The sequence below is a fragment of the Maniola jurtina genome, chromosome 8, assembly GCF_905333055.1.
Source record: "Maniola jurtina chromosome 8, ilManJurt1.1, whole genome shotgun sequence".
Classification (NCBI taxonomy): domain Eukaryota; kingdom Metazoa; phylum Arthropoda; class Insecta; order Lepidoptera; family Nymphalidae; genus Maniola; species Maniola jurtina.
In genome coordinates this window covers 9,792,852-9,814,564 of record NC_060036.1, presented here as the reverse complement: position 1 = coordinate 9,814,564, position 21,713 = coordinate 9,792,852, and the positions used below count along the sequence as shown (strand labels likewise).

General features: G+C 37.2%; 2 protein-coding genes across 5 annotated transcripts in view; one reads left to right on the top strand and one right to left on the bottom strand.

Annotated features, from left to right (window-relative positions):
* The first annotated feature begins 136 nt into the window (after positions 1-136).
* On the top strand, positions 137-1,398 carry LOC123867711. The gene is made up of 3 exons (XM_045909889.1): positions 137-344; positions 1,192-1,278; positions 1,372-1,398. Exons 1-3 carry the CDS (start codon positions 246-248, stop codon positions 1,396-1,398), a joined length of 213 nt encoding a protein of 70 aa, XP_045765845.1. The 5' UTR covers positions 137-245.
* A 3,791-nt stretch (positions 1,399-5,189) lies between these two features.
* The window catches only part of LOC123867544 (phosphatidylinositol 4-kinase beta), a 35,734-nt gene continuing 19,210 nt past the window's right edge, over positions 5,190-21,713 (bottom strand). For 3 of the 4 annotated variants that reach the window (XM_045909624.1, XM_045909627.1, XM_045909626.1), the window contains exons 3-10: positions 15,824-16,024; positions 12,902-13,168; positions 11,821-12,009; positions 9,380-9,613; positions 9,039-9,217; positions 8,558-8,669; positions 8,083-8,224; positions 5,190-7,855 (exon numbers count right to left, since the gene is read on the bottom strand). In XM_045909624.1, the coding sequence (XP_045765580.1) occupies positions 7,674-7,855; positions 8,083-8,224; positions 8,558-8,669; positions 9,039-9,217; positions 9,380-9,613; positions 11,821-12,009; positions 12,902-13,168; positions 15,824-16,024 (1,506 nt within the window). In that variant the 3' untranslated portion in view covers positions 5,190-7,673. The remainder of the gene's footprint in view (positions 7,856-8,082; positions 8,225-8,557; positions 8,670-9,038; positions 9,218-9,379; positions 9,614-11,820; positions 12,010-12,901; positions 13,169-15,823; positions 16,025-21,713) is intronic. The other variant, XM_045909625.1, reaches the window with a different exon arrangement.

The following is a 21,713-nucleotide window of genomic DNA, read 5'->3' as shown; positions in this document are numbered from 1 at the left end:
CCCTGTCTGCGCTTACCCATGACTACTTAACCAAATAAGTTGGAAATGAAAGAAAAAGTTTTTTATTATTGCAGTACGCTTGACAGAGTTACCATAGACTAAATATGCATTATGCCAAAATATTGTCATTCTTTATTCATATTCATTATTGGATAACAAAACTGATTATAAATAAATAAATAAATAAATAGGGTGAATAACTTAAATAAAATAATATCCACATACGTAAATATAAAATTACCGACATGTGGTTTAACATTATTCCACCGTACGTTATAATCCTTGGTGCAATAGCTGGTCCAGGGTACGCACTGTGGTGGTCACACTACTTTTTTCTGGGGAATGTAAGTTAAACAATATTAAACAATAATAATTACAGAGTGAGAAAAGGTCTTGAGGTGATATTATAACGTAACAGAGAGGTGTCTATACATGTATACCGGCTTCAAACTGGAATTTATACCGAATAGATGATAAGTGATGATGCAGTCTAAGATGGAAGCGGACTAACCTGGAAGGGGTATGGCAGGCTCCTTTGGTTTCAACACGGCATTGTACTGGAAAACGAAATCACTTGGCGGCACGGCTTTGCTGGTAGGGATACTAGCCACGGCCAAAGCCTCCCACCAGTCCAGACCAGAAATTTAGAAATTATAAAATTGCAAACTCTGGTCAGGAATCGAACCCGGGACCTCCCACTAATAAGACCACTGCGCCAGAGAGGCCGTGAAAAACTACTTATTACTAAATTAATAAAATAAAAATTATAGATACGGTAGGATTCGAACCTGCGTCTCTCGGGTGTAGCGCCTGGAGCGCCATTGCTTACCTACTGGCTGAATAAAATCCGTATCAGCACTGGCGGCACATCTGGCGGTAAGTGAACCCTGGCCTAGTTGTCCAAAGGCGCTTCGGACGCGATACCCAAAAGGGGCTTACCTAGCTTCGAATTCTGCTGGTTCTTTAATTTTTGCTATGTATGTAGGTACTAAGTACCTATTTAAAATTATTTATTCAGAATTGTCTTGGAAGTGTAAGTAAACACTATCATAAAAATTGTAAATCGATAAATTACCCACTGTGCAGGTTCAAGGTCAAACGCCTTTGACACCAACTACAAATTATGTTGAAGTCGTTAAAATAGATAAATGGAGCCGTACGTTACGTACCTACCAAAATATGTTTTCACAGCATTACAGGCGCGGCAACCACTCCCGATGGGATCGCGTGATGTACAGCCGAGACTGGCGTTTAACAGGGAACCCATACGTGGTTAATGTATGTAACTTTTTACAATTTTTCATATAAAACCTGGAGGTACACTGTAATGTAACAGATTATTTTTAATCGACTACGATTTCTGTATTACAGGGTCTGAAAGAACTTCCAGATAAATAAAGTATGTGCTCAGTTATACAAGGCTTTTCCATCGTATTAACAAAGAAAATTTAATGTTACCTTATACATTTATTGAAAACCTTGCCTCGCATCGCGTGGAAATTGGTGCAGATCCTTGTTAGTTTAGCATTCGTAAAACATCCTTACACAGAACAGTAAATACACTATTTTACGATAGAACTTACTAAACGAAACTTATAATATTTAAAACCACGCCCACGTAAATGTGTGTGGGCAATCTCCACGCTGGCTGTGGAGATTGGTCCCCAGTTTATATCTAACTAGAGGATGCCCGCGTGGATTATAGTTTTTTAAAATCCCATAGGAACTCTTTGTTTTTCCGGGATAAAAAGTAGCCTATGTCCTTCCCCGGGTCGTATCCCATGTCTGTACCAAATTTCATTAAAATCGGTTCAGCGGTTGGGCCGTGAAAACGTAGCAGACAGACAGACAGATAACACTTTCGCATTTATAATATTATAGTAAGTATGGATTTTGTGACACTTTTTCACTTTTTTCTCTTGTTCGGGGAGATGGCGCCTATGGGAAATCATAATAAAATAAAACATAATAAAAATTTTGATATATGTATATTTAAAAAATTAAGGTAAACATTAATGTAACCTACTTACAATTATCTGTACATGTCTCTTGATAAATAACATGAATAATTATTTTGAGGAGAAACATCGATTTGGACTTTGGATAGTATGTTATGTTAGGTGTTATACCTATATTAATTTATCAACCAGATTTTAACCGTCATATTTATAAGATAATAACATTATTATTTACAGTTTAGAAAACAATAATTTATAGTGGTAAATTTCTTCAAGTCAATAATACAACTACAGCAGCTGTGTATTTGTAATTAATCAGTTATTACTAACTAAATGTTCTGAACTGGTAAATAATATTATTTGAAAGCAATATGATGTTTAAATGATGATTGATTTAAAAAAAATCCCAAAATTAATTATTATTCTATCGTAACCTTCTATTTTAAACCTTTTTCAACATCAAATCATAAATACAAGGAAAATTTTCATTGTATTTTCATCTCCTCTTTTGATCAGAACCTACTGGCAAAATTAAAAATAATTATACACTTGTGTGATACAAAATACAGTGTTCATTTATGAATTGACGTCATGATTACGAACAATAGTACAAATAATGACTCTCCCAGATAGATAGTTTAAGGCCACGGATACATCTGTAAGTTTTACTCACGGAAGTAGCTTACATGATTAATTTATTAAACACTCATATATATAAGTACATTTACATTAGTTTTGTTGTCAATTACGTAAGCTACTTACGCATGTAAAACTCACAGGTGTATTCGCGGCCTAACGGCCCGTTCACACATGGGAGTCCGTTTTACTGGTACGTTTTTAACGGATACGTCATAAATTTATGCTCTGTTCACACATAGACACCGTATAACGTTCAACGGATCCGTCATTACTGGATGCGATGTGTGAACAGAAAACTCGCAGTATACCGCCGCTATTCTACAAGGATGGATCTATCCGTTAAAATTCTACGTATCCGTATATTTTCGTTCCGTCCGTCCAGTATTCGATGACAAAACGGAATGTCATTTTTTTACGGAACGATATTTTTTATTGTATACAGAATACTGTGCCATGTGTGAAGTCGCTCATACAACTACATACGCCATCGACGAAAAAAAAACGTACACGATAAAACGGAACAGTACAACGGAGACATGTGTGAACCGGCCGTAATATCGAATACATACGTATACATAAATATATCAATAGTACTTTTAATTACTACACTCACGATATAAACAACATTAGGTATAATATGTTATAGTTCGAATAACGCGGCGGTGCCTGAATACATCTGCAATAAGATTTATAAAATTATGGAATGAGCTTGCAAAATTTGTCTATAAATTTTGCCTAGTTATAAAGGATAAGTTAGTATAATTACTAAGGCTCAAGGCATATAAGGAAAGAGTTGCAGCCCAATGAAGCGTCTTTTCTTAAATGCACGCATTCGCTGGGATGTTGATCCAGACAAATATGTGATTTATGTGGTAGAATTAAAGAACATTATTCAGTTTACTTTCTTCAGTTCAGACTTTGTGCTCAGCGCCAATGTGCCTTGAGCCTGAAAACCCCAGTGGAAGAATTATTATTAGCGCAGGCAACACTGCACTTGCGATGTAACGCATCTCTGGGCTTTCCGGCTTAGTTGTTATATTTTACTTTAACTTCATTATTTAATATATTTTTAAACGTAAACAAAATACGCTATCCGACATTCGCACAGTAGTCGAGCGTCAGATATTATTTAATTGATATTTTATTAGCAATAAAATTAGGGTCCCCTATGTATTTAAAAAGTCACGATCGAAAATTTTATTCTATAACCCATATCTATCAGACCGAGTGAACACCATTAGCTATATAGAATAAGGTACATAGTTTGGTGTTTAAGGCTAGCCGCAATTTGGATGAATTTTAGTATTTTTTACGAATTTGCGAACTAGTATGAACACACACACACACGAACAATCTCGATTTTCCAAGTACTATGGGAGTGCACAGACTGAGTACGAGTTAGTTGTAGACTTAGGGTGAGATCTATAGAGCGCGCTCTGCCTTTGCTTAGACTTAAGACAGAGTTAAAACGAGACAGAGCTATATCTCTCACATAAATCTGTCTCGTTTTAACTCAATCTTAAGTCAGAGCAAAGTTAAAGTGCGCTTTATAGATTTCAGCCTTAGATTGAAATCTATAGAGCGCACTTTGACTTTGCTTAGACTTAAGTCTCAGTTAAAACGAGATAGATTTATGCCAGCGGTATAACGCTGTCTCGTTCTAACAGTGCCTTAAGTCTGAGCAAAGTCAAAGTGCGCTCTATAGATCTCAGCCTAAGTCTGCCTATAGTACTTGGAAGGTAGGAATTGTTCATACGTGATCGCATGAGTCAAATTCAGAAGAAAACTCATACAAAGAGCGGTTAGCCTGCGTACCTATCTAATCAACAATAAATTCATTTATTATTTTTAATTGTAACTACATAATATTATATTTCCTAACTAAATATATCGTTTCATTTTACCGACGATTTGGCGATTTTGTCCGACAACAACTTTGGGGATCAGTGATCACGATAGTAATTTATATTCAAAAAAATTATATATGTACATATTAAAACTTAAATTTACATTAATAAAGAACCTAAATATATGGGTGCGTTTATATTAGTCTTGCGGCGGTATTGCATATTCATACAAAATGATGCAGTCATCATTAGAAAATCTTGCATGAACTTACAAATCCGGCTAATTACAATGCACCCTCACCTCTTTTCATCCGTGAAACAATCAGTCTTCTCATTGCAAAAATTATCAATTTTATATTTACACTTTCCGAAAATTCCAAACTACATGCACAGTGGACATTTACAAAGGAAACTAGATTTGTTAGACCTAATTGTTAAACAAGTTTTAATAATTACAAAATCTGTTTTTTTTTAACATACATAATTCATTTGATTAAATTTTGTAAGTTTTATTTATCAATATACAAACTTGACTTACTACGAAGGAAGTTATTTTGTTCAGCTAACTGACATGAATTTAACACAGAAACATAATGGTTCAAGTCGTCTATTTCATTTTGTTACACTGTTAGTTCAATTGATCAGAAAATCTGAAAAAAAAAATCGGTCTTTCGACTGTTCGGTGTAACAGATTGGAAACGTAATATAAGACCGAGCAGTCGAACAGACCGGTTTTTTTTTTTTCAGATTGTCCGATTAATCGAACTAATACTAGTCTAATAAAACAGGATAGACAGTTCAAGACAGGCGAAAATCTATAGAACCTACTTTGCTCAGACTTAGGTCTAGTTGCATGACAGACAGTCAAAGCTGTTACGATTACTGTTAAATTTTGATCACCAATAATATAAGCTAAGTGGATTGCACAAGGCAGTATTCATAATTTTATACTTCCATGAATAAGGTCAAAAGAATTTGGTCCTAACATTAAAAAGTTAACAAACCCCAACTTATGCAACCCATTTTGCTTTTATTGCCGGTCACACTTTAACGTAGCCGTAACGCAACTTTAACCGCTTGTCACTAATGCGTCTTTAATTACATCTGTCTCATCTAAACCCTAAGGGCGCCTTCACACTTTCCGCAAAGTGCCGAGTGGAGGCAGCGCGGTTGCAGCGCTGTGGCCGCGCTGCTTTGTAAATTCATAAAAATAAAAACATGCGACTGCAGCGCTACACCCGGACTTCGTCTGCGGTGGCGTTTGCTAGCGCGCGTGTTGTGACTTTTTGGAGTGTTTTTTTTGTTAAAACTGACTGGAAAGCGCTCTAAGGGGGTGCCGTGTGTATGTCGGTGAGCGCCGGCACAGACGTGGTCCAAACTTGTATAGTTTAACTAACTTGTTACAAATAACTACAAACTTGACATTGGCTAATCATTGTAAAAGCCAGACGAGAGAGAAAAAAAAAGCGCTACACCCGTGCTGCCGCCACGCGTCATTTCACCGATCTAAATTATATGGATTTACAAAGCAGCGCGGCTACTTTGCGGCAAAGGAGACGCCCTAAGTAATCTCATAACCTCTATAAATCTCAGCTTTAAGGCTAGTGTCTATCTATTTTCCCAAGCCCTAAGTAAACATTAAGTTACAAAAATGGACGGGTAAGAATGTGATTTCCATTATGAAAAAATGTTGAGCGAGTTGATATATCGCTTATGAAGAAGTCATTTCAAGTCTTTTGACAAAATGCAATCCAACGGCTGTTTATTTCGCTGAGTACGTGCAATATAGCGCGGTGCAGTATAGCTGGCGCCACACGTGAGCAAAAATGAACACAATAAGAATAACACAAATTGTTCGAAGACTGAGATGGCATAAAAAAACTTTGCATTCTCAAATATCTTTGAATTTGACCATGGTCATGCATCTAAGTCAAAGAAGGTGGCTTAGATAATATTTTTTTAAATATTAATGTCACAAGTCTTTTCAATAACAATTTTGCAAAACTCCAATTGTACGGCCCAAGAAGGTATGGCACAAATAATAATTTACAAAAATTTGATACGAATAAATAAATATAATTAATATTAAGAAAACACAAAGTACGAATGTTTCTTTGCCTTCACCATTATAATTCAAACTACATTAATTTGCTTTCGTCCCTTCTATCTCTTCTCTCACGAACTCGCTAATTTATAATATTCAATCATGGTTTAAAAAAACATAAGCACAGATGTATTAGTTCTATCATAATTATATTATCAATAATAATAATTACTACTAAACTTAAGGTAAGACAATCGAATCATTATAAATTTTAAACTATAAAAACTGTATCCCAGTAACTTATTAAATTTTATTATTTAAGAACCACAAGAATATTTTAAAAGCAAAAACATAAAACTTATTAAGTATATTTAATACTATATTGTTACGAATTCAGTGAGAGTTAATTTGACTCTAGTGGTCTTTATTGTTTGAGCTTGCCCTCCTAAGATTTGATTTGAGATTGATAAGTCTGTCGACAGCAAATCAAACATTACAAACCACACATATTATGTTTCATGTCATATCAAACTAGGATCGGTCTTACACAGTAACCAATTTGTATGGAAATGAACTGTCACTTGTCAAATAGTGAATCAACAGTTGGTCGTTAGACCATGTAAGTGTAACCGATTCGAGTTCATTTGTATTTCGGTGCGCTCTTTACACTCATGACAGCTAAACCAGTTCGTTTGACCCGAATTCAGGCTAGTTGCCCGAATTCTATTGGCATCCAAATTCGGGCATACTACCAAATGTTATTCCGCTATAACATTACGTTTTCCGAACACAAATATAAATGTATAGTGTACTGAGTGTTCACGATTATATTTTACAGGATTATTGTTGAACAATTAATCAAACTCTAGGATTATTATTAAGAGCTGAATTTATATTAGCAGTACATATATATGTGACTATTTGGTTTGGTGGCGGGAGCGAACTTAGGGAGTCAGTATTGAAAGGTAAAGTCGCGCGGCACGATTGGAAAAAAATAGTTTGAATTACAAGATAGTGCTGCTCTTGAATGCACGTCTAAGGAACGATAGCTCTGTGCTATCGTAACAAAAGTTTAGGTACTGATAAAAGTAGGGTATTAATGAATCTATCGATATCGATTATAAAAATCACTCGATAGGTGATCGAAGGTAATGGGTCGGTGCGGCATAGGTGGGCGTATGTCTGCTAGAGGATGCCGTTGGTGTAGTACTGGTAGTTGTCGTAGAGGCGCGTGGACAGCGAGTGCAGCGCGTCGCGCACGAGGCGGTCGACGAGCGCGCGCAGTTGCGGCTCGGTGCGGCCGAGGTGGAAACGCGCGCGGAACGCGGACACGGCGCTGCTACTGCGCAAACACGGCAGCTGCCCGCCTGAAAACAACACAACACTCTATGTAACACAATCCAAACATCCATACCAATATCAATGCAAAATCAAAGAGTTCCCACAGGATTTTCAAAAACCTAAATCCACGGCGACGAAGGCGCGGGCATCTTCTAGAATTCTCATTCTAGAATTCACAATTAAAACTGTGGTAAGTACTCTCGCAACTATCGAATGCTTTTAGTCGCTGTATGGTCAATGTGGCTCGACTTACCCATCCGCATGACGTCGACGAGGTGTATGATCTGGTCGCAGTGCTTGCGCGCCGCGAGCAGGCCGCGCAGGATGAGGATCTTGAAGTACGCGAACATGTCCGAGCTCTCGCCGTCCATCACGTCGACGAACTCGCTCGTCAGCTACACAAGTAAATAAAGACATTTGATTTTACGAAGTTAGCTTTAACACAAAGTCTTAAAAAAAAATGAACTGTACAAAATTTTAAAAAGTAGAGTCACATTGTAATTCTTGATTTTAGGACAGAATTCTTTCAGATTTGAAACTGAAAATTTTGAAAAGCGACGCCATTTTGAAAATTCTTTCGAAATCGTTATCTGGGCTATAATTTTTAAAAAATCCACCCAGCATCACTTCTTAGTATTTAAACAATGGATATACAGTATACACGCAATTATTTTTTTAATTATCGGGGAGGATTAGTTGATATAATCAAAGCATTTTATGAAGTTTACCTTAAATGGAGAACTTTCAAATCCCAGGTTCTTGGGTGAAATCGAGAATATGAATCCGAAATCGATGTGGATGATGTGTCCTGCGCTGTCAAGTAGAATGTTCCCATTGTGTCTGTAAACATAATTGTTGTTATAAACATTCAATCGTAATTATCTTGATTGTACGTACGGTTTAGTAAGATTAAAACTAAAATCTTGAATGCGTGGCCTCCTCACCGGGCGGGACGCAGAGCAACAAAGTGCCCCAGTGATGTACTTTTAGCTAGGATATCTCCGGCTAGGACCTATCTGTTTCGAATGTATTAGATTTATTATGGCGGTCCCCACATGATGCTACTTACAGTCATCCGAAAAGATCATACAGCTATCTCGCACTGGAAACTTGCGATTTAGTAATTTACAATATACAAACTAGATGGCGCTACAGGTATCTTCAATCACGTCTATACCCATTCAACATAAATCCTACTGAAAAGAGAACCTGTCTTTGAGCTGCAGCAGGTAGCTGGTGAGCGCGTAGGCGGCGGCGGATTCGACGAAGTTGTTCTGCGCGCGCAGGAAGCCCTCGCTGGTGGGCGGCCCGTGCTCCAGTTCCAGCCACGCACGCAGCGACGCACCCGACTGCTTCTTGATTTGGTGCAGCGACACCGAGTTCAGCACCTGTCGACCGATACAACCTGTCAGTGTGTGCGATTAAAGGGAGATTTAAAAATATCAATTTATGTTAAATAGATTTCGAGAAAGTAATTTAAGCAAGAGTGTACAACAAGCGCACAAAACAAACAATTTTGTTTTGAGGAACACGTATCGAGCGGAACTAACCGGCTGTATGAGGCCGCACTCTCGGTCGAGGCACAGGATCTCGTAGGGGCGCAGGCGCAGCGGCACGCGCTCCAGCTCCCACACGGCCTGCAGGCGCCGCAGCAGCTGCGCCGCCAGCATCTCCTGGCGCAGGTCGTCGCCCACCTTCACGATGCAGCCCAGCAGCCGCCAGCCCGCCAGCCCGCCGTACGGCGACGCGGAGCGCATGCGTGACAACTTGCTCTCCCACGACTCCTGCCACACAACACACCCCACACAGGCGTTACTAATTAATTATTTTTAATTTATAAGTAATCGTTTGCCCCACTGTGCGTGATATGGTAGTTGCACTATAGGCTGAGTACGAATTTGCACATGTTTTTTTAATCTATGTGTAGGCTTGCGCTTGACTGCAATCACATCAAACAGTAGGGGACACTGATTGAGCAGCCTAATTTGGAGCACGCTGCCTAGAACGTGCCTATTCCCTTCTTTCTTATTTATATTTTTATTTAGGTATTCTTTTGAAGGTACGAATATAATAGCTAGCGGTGAAAACACAAGCCGGAAGGGCATTCTATGTGTTGAAATCTCGTTATCGAGATGATGGTAGATTTAGATTATCGAAACACATTCTTTCTTTCACTTTATTTTACAGCCTTAAAACATTTCGCTATTACTTTGCTTTATCTTTATACTTTCAATCTTGATTAGAGCATTATTACTTTTCTTAACGATACCCAAGAGGTAAATAAACTCGAATCACTCACTATAAAATCAGTACAGACGCGATTTATACTAAGTAGCTGTGAGCTTATGAATCATACGGTGATTACATTGCAGTGAAAACAATCGAAAAAAATATTATAACAAGAAGCAGGGGTTAAAGGCTATGAAAAGGTATAAACAGCGATAGTAGCCATTGGACGGGGCTACCCCGCCCTGCTATTATATAATTACGGTTGATGCGTGACTAACGCTGGTCAGACCGTGTTTCCCCTGTTTACTGATATCGATTGGAACTGAATATAATTGGCGGTCCGTCTGTTTGTGTTTCGGCTACTTGTTTACATACGTGTACAAGTTCGAAGATAGATAGTAGTGGGAATGTATAATTAACTTAAAATTATGTAAAAAATCATTTTTACTCTAGCTCTTTCACTGTTAAAGCAAGTGACACCCATTAATTTGCTTAAAACGCACATTACTCTAAAAAGTTAGAGATGCGTGCTCAGGATCGAACTCCCGACCCCTCGAATAGGACCCCACGTTTTAACCACTAAGCTATCACCACTTTTCTACCGCTAAAAATATTTTTTTAATTTTTTTATTGAGAAATTCTAAATGTCAGCCTGTCCTCAATTAAGCACAGATTGAGTGCAGTGGAGCCGAATCTATGAATTCGCCATTAGCTGCTTCTATTACCAAGCGTTGATGCGAGCATGAATTTCCCGCGAGTTCGCTACTCCTCTATGCAAAAGCGTTGATCAGTCAGTCAGTTAACGAGTCAGGACTTTTTAGCGTTTAAATTATCGTGATTTCCGTTAAAAATACAACTAATCCCGGCTGTACTCACGTGGTTAGTCGACGTAAGCCCGACAAATTTCGAACCCATCCGGGGTCCTTTTTCACAGGGAGCCAAGACTTTTCTTATTATTATATTATTAAGATATGTTATTTTTAATAAACCAAGAATTTTATTTATAGCCCAGTACACGCGCTTAGACTATTAAATTTATTTTCATAATAGAACATGATGTGGCTTAATAGATAGTGACAATAAATTAAGCAAAAATTAGGACATGTCGTGCTTTACCACAATTTAAGAACTAGGCGAGGCTCGACACATGTGTCCATCGAGTCGCTTATAATTTAATAATAACTTGGCAGTTATTTTTCATTCCTATGTGTTTAACATCATTATCAACCCATCGCCCGCTCACTACTGAGAACGGGACTCTTCACAGAATGAGAAAGGTTTGGCCGTAGTCTACCACGCGTGCGAATTGGCGGATTGCATATAATAAGGTAGTTATTTCAAAATTACAGACAGACATTTCAATTTTCTATTTATTAGTATAGATTCTGTATAATAAAATAGTGTTGGTGAGTACTGTGAATGTGTTCAGCTCTTGTTAATCGATTAGGGACGATGACTACTAGTTAAATCAACGACTTTTTATCGAACGTCATAACACTCGCTTAGTAAGGGAGCTTGTATGAAATTCACAGATGGTGACGTCATAACATTTGACATAATTTGACGTCTTTTTTTTTTGTTTAAATCGATAATTTAAAATGGTTAGCAACCATAAACTAGCATCGAATGTGGGTTTTACGAATTTTGAAAGATACTCTATTTAATAATTACTAAGAAATAATTTATTTTTGACATAGGCATCATCCCCATTGTACATTACATGCGTATGGAGCCGGCCCCATGGTGGTGGTAGTGGTGGTACCTTGAGCGCGAGCGCGGAGGGGTCCTGCGGGTCGCGGCGGAAGGCGTTGGGCGGCGGCGCGGCCGTGGCGTCGGCCAGCCGGCGCCGCACCTCGCCCGCGCCCACCGCCACCGACTCGCGCGAGCCGCACGACGACGTGGACGCGCCCGACAGCGCCGACGCCGCCGACAGCACCGACAGCGCCGACACCTGACACACCAACAAACCTTCATTAAGACGATACCAGAGAAGATAAAGTGAGGGAACTCTCGGTTTGATCCTAGAAAAACATGTTCAATATAAAGTAAGCTGCTTAACCATGCCCAATTCGATTTAATTAGAGTACCTACTGACAGACCATGGTTACATTCCAAAAGGCAACTTGCAACATAGGTCTGTTGAATCCAAATTTATCCTTTGAATTAGCATTAAATTTAGGACTCAGTTTCATACTATGCATGTAACTATATGAATTATGTATACCTTACTTACCTAATCAGTCTGACTTGTTATTAGTTGATCCAGAACGCAAGTTTTTTTTAATACAGTAAAACATTGATGAGACAGATATTTTACAGTTATCAAATTGTATGACCAGACCAGAATCAATTTGAATTGAAATCCAGAATCGAACTTAATAAGACAGCGGCCAGGGCTCAGCAGTGCACAAAATAGTTCTACTTAAAAATACGGCGAGTTGAAAACCTCCTTCTTATTGGAAGTTGGTAAAAAATGACAATCAGTCATAGTGGGGATTGCTGATAATAATAGTGAAAACTTAAAACTATGAAATAGCAGGGGGTTTCGATTTTCAAATGAATTGTAGAACCTATCAAAAATTAATATTTCATAATAATTTGTAAATTAGAAAGAAAGAAAAAAATGTTTATTTTTGAAAGCTGTACCACACATTACCAGTTATACCTACCCATATCCCATAGGTTAGGTTATCCCATCCTTAAAACCATTAACTTACTTTAGTTTTTACATTCATCGATTCGCGAGCATATTAACATGTTGGTGCGAGACCATGAAGTTTTCACCCATCTCGAAATCGCCCAACGCGCCTAAGGAAATTTTCACTTCAATAATGGTCACACACCTGCGATAAGCTATCTGGCGCCGGCAGCTTGGCAGGATACTGCGTACTCAGTTCTTCATCCTCGTGACTCCAGCAGTCTCCCGCGTCGGCGTCGTCCAACGCCGAGTACAGGGACAGAGCTGGCCACTCCGGGACGAGGTTCTCTTCACTCTTGGTGTGCCTGATGGGCGGCGAGTGGGGCGCGGGCGGCGCGGGCGGAAGCAGGCGCGGGGGCAGCGGCTCGTGTCCTTCCGTTTCTAACACCTCCACGTACATTATATACGGCGCCTGTAAATAAATTAGTATTAAAATTGCCAGTTTATTAACCCCCGACCCAAAAAGAGGGGTGTTATAAGTTTGACGTGTGTATCTGTGTATCTGTGTATCTGTCTGTGGCACCGTAACGCCTAAACTAATGAACCGATTTTAATTTAGTTTTTTTTGTTTGAAAGGTGGCTTGATTGAGAGTGTTCTTAGCTATAATCCAAGAAAATCGGTTCAGCCGTTTGAAAGTTATCAGCTCTTTTCTAGTTACTGTAACCTTCACTTGTCGGGGGTGTTATAATTTTTTTATTTACACTTATAGTAATAATTAAAGCATCTAATAGTAAAGACACCCTGCTCCCCTAGTAAGTACGTGTGTTATATTTTTTTCTATATAGTCTACTGGGGGCATTTAAAATGACCCGTTTTTAATGATTATTATATTCAAAGCATCTATCAATAGTAAAGACACCCTGCCCCCTTAGTACGTACTTATTTTTTTACTATACCTAGTCTACTGGGGGTGTTTAAAAATCCTGTGGGACTCTTTGATTTAACCAGGATAAAAAGTCTATTTTCATCTCCTGGATGCAGGCTATCTTTGTACTGAATTTAGCCAAAATCGTTAGAGCTAGCAGACAGGCAGACAGATAAATTTTCGCACTTAGAGTATTAGTAAGGATATAGATTGGCGGATCTATGAATACTATAACAAATCTTTAGATTTTGAAATATACTTAATTTAGTAATTCACATAATATTATACTGCTTGTTTTCATTCATTGAAATTAAACGTGAGAAGTGTTGTTTGAATCGAGGCTTCAGTTGAGTGAATTAAACAAGCGACCCCTAACTACGGGTATGCAATAGGTAGGTATGCATGTTCGTAACAGTTATTACAGCAATTAACTGTTTAACAACAATAATGGCATGTAACATCTAACATCAATACATAAAATTAACATGTAATGAAATTGCAAGTTTTATACAGCTAACCTAAAGTAGGAGGTAGTCATCTCCGACCTCTAACCTATAACTATGATTTGTGTTTGTGTGATCGTAAATTATAATAGACAACTATGCATGCAATGCTATGTGTGGATTAGGCTGAAGTGTACGCCTCTGTATGCTGAGATGTAAAACCTACTTTGGGTGGTAATACAATGACAGATGTAAAATATTACATCTGTATACCTAATAATGCGTACAAAATGAGATCTCACTCGCCATTTTAACTTTGTGTGTCACGTGTCATGTCAATCATGTGATTTTAGTCGTAGATAGAGTATTTTAGTCCTTGTTTTAAGGGTAACCCGTACATTTGTCATGACAGTTGACACGTAGTTAAAATGGCGAGTGAGTTCTCATTTTATACGAACTTAAGTGTCTCGTTTGGGCGTCACCTTTGGTGAATTATATTTTATTTTTTAAGGGGCAAGCGACGGGGCTGCCCCTGAAATTCAGATTTTATTTGGTTTTTCGCAGTTTGTAAACTAATACGACACAGTAGGCTTATGGCATTCTATTATAGTTGCGCCAATGGCAGTATCATCTCCACGCGTTTATATAAAAATCTTTACTTGAAAGGGTCCAGTTTAAGAAATTAGCTCTAGTATCGACTAATTTGTGAGTTATAGTCGATACTATCGAGCAAATAAGCACGCAGGTAAGATAACATTAATTGATAGTGTTAACTAAAGTAATGAAATGGAATGACTGTTTTAAAACGGAAGGAGCACCCAGAAAGGACTTTTGCAAGTTTCGTTTCCAAATTGACTCAAAATCGAAAACCGGTTCCGAGTTCCCTAGTTTTGAGTGTGTCCTTGTCGGATCAGAGTTCTCTACAAAATAATGACTATAATAAATTACTGACACTTTAAGGCATTAAGTACACTAGCTGTCCGATTTCCTTTCCGCCGGCACTGTCCTTTTCGACAAGCGTTCGGGGCCAACAAGTAGGTTTTTGCTGTGTCCGGTAATTAACTAGCGAGTCGTTTATAAGCAACAACATACTTTTTGAGGTAAAATAAATCCGAGAAGTATTGCCAAAAAGTGTCATTTCATTCAAGTTAAATATCAGGAATTTGGTACCCTAATGATAAAAACTAAAAACAAAGGGACCCTCCTAGAAAGGGTTCTATCTATATAGCATTGAGGTTCAAAATATTGAATTCCCATAATGTTGAATTTGCAAATTGTTAAGTCCTAAAATGTTGACCTGAAAAAGACTTGCCGTCAAGGTTGTCAGTTTTAGACCATCTTTGTGACGGGGGATACCTTACCTCAAAAACTAACGAGAGATGAATATCCTGGGGTGAGGTTGGGGTGCCTACCCCCCCCCCCCCTCCCTCCTTCCTCAAATCCCAAGCAAAGATGAATTATTGGGCATAATTCTTGCATTTATCAAATTTTTTGTGAATATTCAACACAATTCTGAAATTCAACATTTTGCAAATTCAACATATGAGAATTCAACATTTTGAACCTGAAGGCTATATAGGTCCTATGACTAGCTGAAACAAGCAACTCATATTTTGCTTCTCATAACTTCATAAGTTATTTAGGTCCATAGGTCTGTAGCGGTGTACTGTAGCGGACACGTGGAGAAATAATATGCCTGCGCTATATCTTTCTTTCAGTCTCTAGTCCTATATGAATTGCGCCTCAATAATGCCATACCTTATCCTTGCTGTTAAGCACAGCAGCGGCGTGGGGAGGTATCCTCAGCACGTGATGAGGTTTCTGATGCAGGGGAAGCCAGACTCGCGCTGGCAGGTTCAGGTCGAGGGTCGCAAGCTCGGCTCTGAGCCGGCCATTCCGCCTCTCCTTGTCCGCTACGCCGGCCAGTCGCCGCCCGATGTTTGTTAACGCTGTGAGGAACTGAAACATTGTCATGATTGATCAGTGCATTGTCTGCACTGAGGTGAAGCGTTAATGGATTGATATGCGCGGTTAATACAGGTAACAGTAGTGACCTGTGACGTAACATCACGCAATGGTTACCGTGCCACGACATAAATTGCGATCTACAGCATTCAAATTCAAAATCATTTATTCAAAGTAGGTTGTAATAAAAAATCTACAAAGATGTAGATTTTTTATCACCAGGCAAATAAGTTGTAATATCAATAACCCTCATTTTTTGGATAATATAAGTCTTACCTTTGTAGAAAGAATCTTCTCTGTGTCTTTGGACACTAAAATATGCAAGAGTTGGCTTATACATATGTGTTCAGGGCCTGTTCACGTTAGTATATTTTTTAAATTATGAGACAGGCTTGCGCTTGACGACAACCGTGCCTAATAAAAAGCAATTATGAGTCTAGATTGGAGCGTGCTATGAAATGCAAGTGTAAATTGAAACAGAGAGCTTGCACTATGAAGGGAGATAAAGGCTATATTTTACCATTTGAAAATATTCAAGTGCACAGGTGAAGTTGCGGTTAAAACAAAACATAATAACTGAATAATTAAGTATGTTAATACAAATAAATACACTAACATAAATATCAATAATATTAAGATATTAACGACTTCGTGATCGACACTCTATGACAAAGGTTGAATGTAATTAATTATTAGATTAGAGTAGGGATGCAAAGTACCACGGCGTGCAGATCACACTTTGCCCGCTCTAGAACTACACGCCAACTGCTCGATGACTGCGCAGCCGGTAAAGAGTAGTTACAGTTAAAATCGACTGCTACAGCAGTAATCAATAGCAGCTTCAAGCTGTTGACAGTGACTGCTGCTCTGCTCAAGCTGCCCGTGCATGGCTGGCCTAACGATACAGAAATTGTGTTAACTGCACAATAACTGTAACCCAACTGCAATTTTGCAGTTGGCATGCAGTCTGGTCTTGACACTTAAAGACCGATAATTTATTTGAGTATGCCTAAAGTATTTTTTTATGTTAAGTGACTGGTAATTGTGCATTTTGATCGTCTTTTTCTAGGACAAGACTGACTTGAATAAGTCTACTTATTTCAAGCTTATTTCACATTTAAGGAAAACGAATACCCACTTTATACTGATCTCAAGTCTGTCTTATCCTATCGAAGTTTTAATAATTAAAAATTTATAATACCCCCGACAAGTGAAGATTACAGTAATTAGAAAAGAGCTAATAACTTTCAAATGGCTGAACCGATTTTCTTGGATTATAACTAAGAACACTCTCGATCAAGCCACCTTTCAAACAAAAAAAAACTGAATTAAAATTAGGTTCATTAGTTTAGGAGCTACGATGCCACAGACAGATACACAGATACACACGTCAAACTTATAACACCCCTCTTTTTGGGTCGGGGGTTAAAAATCTAGAATCTTATCACTAAGTAAGAATTCATCTATACTAATAAATAAAATTGGAGTGTCTGTCTGTAATTTCGAAATAACTACCTCATATTAAGCTCATATGGTTATTTGAACGATACCATAACTGAATCACACGTTTTTAAAATTTTTGTCTGTCTGTCTGTCTGTCTGTCTGTCTGTTTGAAAAGGCTAATCTTTGGAACGGCTGAACCGATTTTGACGGGACTTTCACAGGCAAGTAGAGGATTGACCAGGGCGTAAAATAGGCTACTTTTTTAACCGACTTTCAAAAAGGGAGTTGTGTTTTTCTACCTATGTACACCGAAATCTCCGAGATTTCTGAACCGATTTGCGTCATTTCTTTTTTAATCGATAGAGGAACTTTGCGACATTGTTTCATAAAAAATTTGGAGTCCAACTCCTCAATCCTGATGCTGCAGGGGATCTGACCAATCCACGCGGGCGAAGCTGCGGGCATCAGCTAGTAATTAAATATAACTAGCCGATGCCCGCGACTTCGCCCGCGTGGATTTAGGTTTTTCGAAATCCCGTGGGAACTCTTTGATTTTCCGGGATAAAAAGTAGCCTATGTGCTAATCCAGGATATTATCTATCTCCATTCCAAATTTCAGCCAAATCCGTCCAGTAGTTTTTGCGTGAAGGAGTAACAAACACACACACACACACACACACACACACACACACACACACACACACACACATACAAACTTTCGCCTTTATAATATTAGTGTGATAAAATCTAGATATGAAAGACGGAAATGTTAATATTTACTCAATTGGAAAGTTGCTATTTATGTCATAGATAATTTTATTCATATTTGATTCTGAACGCTAATGAATCTTTTAGTGATAAACAATAGGCTTAGTTAGCATTGAGCAGCCCACAAGGTATAATAGTTAAATTATTTAAGTATGTATGATTGTATATCTACATATTGTAAGTTTTTGGTTTTTAAAAAGAGTGAGGGCTGTGTTTTTTGCTGGCTCTTCTCACTAGAAACTGTTTTCCGTATTGAAGGTAGAGTCTTGATATAAATAATAAGTGATACAAGCTGTCCTATTTTATGAAATAAATACATTTAGTTCATTTCATTTAATTCGCCCAATCGTTTATTATAATGTGATGATAATTTATTATGATCGATATAATAAGTACAGTGCTTGGTAGTTTTATAAACAATGAATTATATTGGTTTGTGGCCATATTATTGTTCTATCACTGCTATGCTTAATGGCAAGCATGATGAATCATTGATGAATTAAACTGATTCATTTTATTATTTTAACTTCTAAAGTACCATAAAAACATTTAATTTATGTACCTAATTATTATTTTATGTTTATAATTTCCTTATTTGAACTATTTATACTGGTACTTTATTATAATACTAGCCGATGCCCGCGACTTCGCCCGCGTGGATTTAGGTTTTTTGAAATCCCGTGGGAACTCTTTGATTTTCCGGGATAAAAAGTAGCCTATGTGCTAATCCAGGATATTATCTATCTCCATTCCAAATTTCAGCCAAATCCGTCCAGTAGTTTTTACGTGAAGGAGTAACAAACATACACACACACACACACACACACACATACAAACTTTCGCCTTTATAATATTAGTGTGATATCTTGTATTATCTTACGTCTTGATTTTGCCTTGCATAATATATACTGTAGTTAGTAGTAGTTTAGTCGCGACAAGCATTAGATACATACGATATCACAATTTAGAACGGGCAAGCAGAAAACCGGAGATAACAACGTAAAAATCATATTTATCTACCAAATATCTAGAATAAGAGTAAGAATACTGCATGAACTAATCTATTATATTGTATTGTCTATCTTTATGGAATAAAGATAATCCTAAAATGAAGTCTTTTTTGGAATAAAATGAAGTCTAATTGAATTTTTCATGATCTTTAACAAAGTTAGGAGTGAATTTGCACCGAATGCACTAATTTCTAATTAGTAGAATGTTAAGTTGTAAACAATAGTTTTGATAATTATGTTATCGTAACAACCCTAATCGGTATAAATATCATAAATGTACATATTAAGTAAGTATATAATACAATCATAATATAAATTCTAAGTTCTCTTAATAACTCGAAGTGCGGATGATGTAAGGTTTAACGTGAATATAGATTAACTTGTTGTTTGACTTGAGATACATTTAACTTCGCAGTAATTAATTTTAGACTAAATTACACGCGTCTAATGAGTCAATCCATCAAGTCATTATATTTCGAAGAATTTACTTAGTTTAGGTATCTGGTAAACATATTTTTAGTAGAATCTGGGTTAGGAAGTTTTTTTATTGACAACTGGTGACCCGCCCCGGCTTCACACAGGTAGCTTGAGATTGTATTCCACTACTATGTTGTTTTCGTGTATCTATGTAACTATTTACGTAGCGTGCATTATTACGATTTTCGTAGGGATTCCTAATTTTTTTGAAAATAAAATATAGCCTATGTCAATCAGAAATAATAATGTAGCTTTCTACTGGTTAAAGAATTTTCAATGTTGGTTCAGTAGTTCCAGAGATTACTTCCTACAAACAAACTCACAAACTTCATATCTTTATATAATATTAGCTTCATTTGTTTATAATATTAGTGTAGATACATTACTGATTACGGACACCTTGATATCTCTGAATATCCGTGACGAACGTAACGTGATTATAGAACTACGGATTGGTTCGTCACGGAAACTTAATAAAAATTACACTACTTTTAACTGAAATAAGTGAAGTATGCAAATCAGTCATTGCCTACAAAACTATGGAGCAATGAACATAAAATTATTAACCATATTATATTATATTTTAAATGCAGAAATTCCACAAATAACACAATGGTATTAAAATCTTAAAATACTACAAATGAAGTGAAGATGACTGAATAATAATGTTATACTAACGAGACATAATATAACTAAATAATGTATAACATTATTTTACACATAATATGACCTTAAGGCAGCAAGGTGTTTAAAGGGTTGACAATAATAATAAAAATTAAAATTAAAAAACTGAAAGTAAAACAACCTGATAATAAAATTCTACTCCTTTTCAAGGTATTTGACATTGACATTTATATATTACTAGCTGTGCCCGCGACTTCGTTCGCGTGGAATAGTGACCGCGCTTTATATAGCCACGGACGCTCAGGCGCGAGGCGTGTAGTACGTACTCTGTACGTTAAAAATGTTCGCCGTGATTCTTTAAATTGACATAACTTTTTTATTTATGAACCGATTGACATGAAATAAACACTAAATGTTAAGTGAAGGTTACTACAATATATTAGTGAAAACCGTATCTAAATTGAATAAGCCGTTTCTGATATTAGCGTGCACAAACACACAGACAAACAGACAAATAGACAAAAAAAAATTAATTACAATTTCGGGTTCGGCATCGATATAATAACAACCCCTGCTATTTTTTTTTTATATATTTCCATTGTACAGACACCACTTTTCTACAATTTTATTATATGTATAGATTTACAGATAAAAATCTAGATCTTTGTAAAAAACCAACCAAGTGCGAGTTGGACTCCTACACGAACGGTTCCTGTTCAAGAAGTACCACTTTTTTTGTTCTGTTCATTGTACAAGAAGTACCACTTTTTTTTTTGATGTAACCACAAATTCACGGTTTTGGATTTTTCCTTTCACTTGTGCTAGGTATGAGACATTGCTACCTGCCGAATTTCATGATTCTAGGTCAACGGGAAGTACCCTATAGGTTTAGATTCCTTTGACAGACAGACAACGAAGTGATTCTATAAGGTTTACTTTTTGTCTGGAGATACGGAACCCTAAAAATAAAATAAGCTTAACTGATGATGATGCTCAAATCAACGTGTTGACTGTTTTGTATGGTATCGATAGCAAATCTGTCAGGTCCACAATCACGCGTTCAGCACTTTTTTATTCGTATGGCCGTTAACGGTTTATTGTTAAAACAGTTTTAAACTTTATCAATGCTGTAACAAGCATATGGATACGAACAGTTAATTATTATTCGATATACCTTTGTTAATAGACTGTATGAATTATTATTGAATGAATGTATTATTATATTATTATTTATAGATATGTACCTAATCACATTACTTAAATCATATTTTATAGCTCAGTTACATTGATCACGGTTGTTTGAAGGTGATTAGGTATTGTTATTTATAGAAAACGCAGCTACTCGGCCTTATGATAATAT